Source organism: Limulus polyphemus, unplaced genomic scaffold (assembly GCF_000517525.1).
Source record: "Limulus polyphemus unplaced genomic scaffold, Limulus_polyphemus-2.1.2 Scaffold12, whole genome shotgun sequence".
NCBI classification, from domain to species: domain Eukaryota; kingdom Metazoa; phylum Arthropoda; class Merostomata; order Xiphosura; family Limulidae; genus Limulus; species Limulus polyphemus.
In genome coordinates this window covers 1,895,307-1,898,754 of record NW_013665622.1, presented here as the reverse complement: position 1 = coordinate 1,898,754, position 3,448 = coordinate 1,895,307, and the positions used below count along the sequence as shown (strand labels likewise).

The window sequence follows — 3,448 nt, the reverse complement described above, 5'->3', positions numbered from 1 at the left end:
TTTCTATTGGATTCTAAACATGTAAAGTACTCCAAGACATTAGACTTTTATTAGAAAACATTTCACTAGGCAGAAGAGATAAAACAATCCTTACAAAAATAGGCAGTATATAAAGTATAATGTAATATATCTCGTCAGTTTAACACCTAGAAACAAACATGCTAATTTTCTATTGGATTCTAAACATGTAAAGTACTCCAAGACATTAGACTTTTAGTAGAAAACATTTCACTAGGCAGCAGAGATAAAACAATCCTTACAAAAATAGGCAGGAGGTTATCATGTGATGTATTTTTCTCAGAAAATTATGTACAATTTTATAACATTACGAGGTAGTATATTGTTTTCGTACTTGTATTGTCACATCTCCATAGGTCTACCAGGTCCTCGAGGAAGAAAGGGAGAACCAGGGACGCCTGGAAATCCCGGTAAGTGTCCTTTCTTCGTTTTATGATTGTTTCACTATGTGAGAGAATAAATTACGAGAAATAAAAAGTTCAAAAATCGTTGACACTATTTTCTCATCCGCCACATTAAACTTCAATTCCGAAAAAAAGTGTTCTGTAAGAACCTAAAAAACACAGAGTAACAAATAAAATATTCATAAATCATGTTTTAGCTTCCTGTTATCATTAACTTTTGATCAAAGCAATCTTCTTACAAAGACCAGAACTAAAACTTAATCTAGTAATGAACATAGCTAATTTAATATACCGTTCTTACTTTTGGTGATTAGTATGCATTGATTCGTCAGTTGGGTATCGTATCTGTTAGCTAGTTTTTGGCAGTAATCTTAATAACATCTCACTATGTTCGGCCCACTTAGGAGATTCAGGATAGTATTAGATCCATAAGCTATGCAAAGTAATACTCATAATAAAAAAAATACGTAATAAAATTTAAAATGATAAATATCTTTATTACACATTTTAGCCCATAAAAACTATGTATAATTTGATAACCTTACAAGGTAGTATATTGTTCTTAAACTGTCTATAATTTTATTTCACGTAATAACCACTTGTCATTGTTTTAGTACTTCTCTTATCCTTGTAATAGTCTTGTACTTCACTCAGAAAAAGTCTTCGTATACTGCATTCCTTGCTTGCTCTTGAGTCGTTCTCCTGCTCTCATCCTCATTTAAGGGCAAGTCGTCGGATACACTCTTAAATTTACCGCTCCTGTACGAAGACGTACTTCTCTTTGCGCGTTTGGCAGTGCCTCCCTTGTCTGTGGTTATAATGTTAAGAAATCACTAAGTATGTTTCATTGGTCAATTTAATTTAAAGGTGTTATTATTTAATTTATAGTTTTGTGGGTATCATATACAAATATATATATATATTGGTGCTCCAAATGGATACAGCTAAAAAAACTTCCACAATGGGAAATTCCACCAAAATAAAAATCTTAACTAATGGATTTTTGAACAATAATTTTATCTCTTCAAAATGTGCAACTTGGAAGGGATTTCCAACTGTAAATGGTCGTCAGTTTATTCAATGACGATACTGCCCAGACTAATGCATGAATTATATGTAAATTTTATTTCAAGACAATTCACTTAGTAACCCTCTTTTTTTATCTTTGAGCCCAACCTAATGCTAACAAGTAAAGAAAAACTTTTCAAAAAAGGAAGTTAGTGTAGGGATGGGTAATATCAACCCTTCAAAAACAATGCAAACAAGATAGTAGGGATGGTATTTGTATCATCCTTACATAATAGCACAGGCACATAATGTAGTCGAATGTTAAAAGACAAAAATAGGATAAATTAAACTCAACTGTGATTGAATAGTAATATATATTACTATATGTTATCGCCTGTGGGGAGGTGCAGTTCTAAACGAATAAAAGTTTTCTGACAATCAATTAAAACGCTTTAAAATATTATTCAAAAACTTCTCACAATAATAAGTACTGTATTGTACATAAAAAAACATACAAACCACAAAATAAGATTGTTTGCTGTGTACTACAAAATCAAGCAATAAGGATATTTCAGATAATAACCAATATAGACATCATACAAGTACACAAAAGGTTACTACCAGCGTAATGTTTCGAATTTGATTTAACAAACAACAACTGTAGTCTCCTTTCACTTTGGCTGGAAATGTCAGCCAACTGCATGGAAAAGGACTAAATACAGAATTGTTGTCAGAAAAAATATTGGAAAGCCCAATGATATACGGACCCATTAATTTAATTATTAGGGGTATCTGCCTTCCACCTTCGCTCCCTGCATTATGACGTCTTTGGTTATAATGTTAAAATGTATCTGTTAATACTTGACAACATAAAGAGGTGGTTTGTTGTTCTTAGACTCTGTATAGTTTTGTCCCCCAGTGGCACAGCGGTATGTCTGCGGACTTACCACGCTAGAAACCTGGTTTCGATACCCGTGGTGGGCAGAGCACAGATAGCCCATTGTGTAGCTTTGTGCATAAATTCAAACAAACAAACTGTATAGTTTTATACTATCTTCTTAAACTGTCTATAATTTTATTTAGGTTACCATGTGATATATTCTTCACAGAAAACTATGTATAATTTGATAACATTACAAGGTAGTATATTGTTCTTAAACTGTCTATAATTTTATTACGTTACCATGTGATATATTCTTCACAGAAAACTATGTATAATTTGATAACCTTACAAGGTAGTATATTGTTCTTAAACTGTCTATAATTTTATTTAGATTATCATGTGATGTATTCTTCACAGAAAACTATGTATAATTTGATAACATTACAAGGTACTATATTGTTCTTAAACTGTCTATAATTTTATTACGTTACCATGTGATATATTCTTCACAGAAAACTATGTATAATTCGATAACCTTACAAGGTAGTATATTGTTCTTAAACTGTCTATAATTTTATTACGTTATCATGTGATATATTCTTCACGTTTAACAGTAAAAGCAACATTAAGTATAGCTAGACGTTAGAACGAATGGTTCTGATTCAAGTGAAGTGAGAAGATAGCTTAGAAAGAAAATATTGGTAGCTTCCAAACAACCTATAAAGTTAGATAATTTATATTGTCACGAAGCATTAGAAATAATTTAGACACTCATTAGTCTTAGGAGAAAAAGGTCACAGTTATGAGATGCTTTTTATTCACTTAGTAGTATTTTATTTGTATCTCAGTCGTATTGATAGTTTATTTTTGTTAGCTTTTTTTAATCTTAAAAATTAGATAACAAGATACAATGTAAGATAGTAATGCTTGACGTGAAACATTACATTATCATTAGCACTCTTTAAGTTTTTCTTAGTACAGTCTCAATATCAATTTAATCGTTTTCTCTTATTTATCAATTTAACAAATATTCTCTGACTCAACGACGGTTTTTTTTTGTTGTTTTTTAATTTCGCGCAAAGCTACACGAGGGCTACCTGCGCTAGCCGTACCTAATTTAGCAGTGTAAGGCTAG

General features: G+C 31.4%; 1 protein-coding gene across 1 annotated transcript in view; it reads left to right on the top strand.

The window, feature by feature from the left end:
* Positions 1 to 3,448, top strand: part of LOC106478823 — a 76,186-nt gene that overhangs the window by 48,855 nt on the left and 23,883 nt on the right. Inside the window, exon 6 of the mRNA XM_013939398.2 lies at positions 375 to 428. Coding sequence (XP_013794852.2) covers positions 375 to 428 — 54 coding nt within the window. The remainder of the gene's footprint in view (positions 1 to 374; positions 429 to 3,448) is intronic.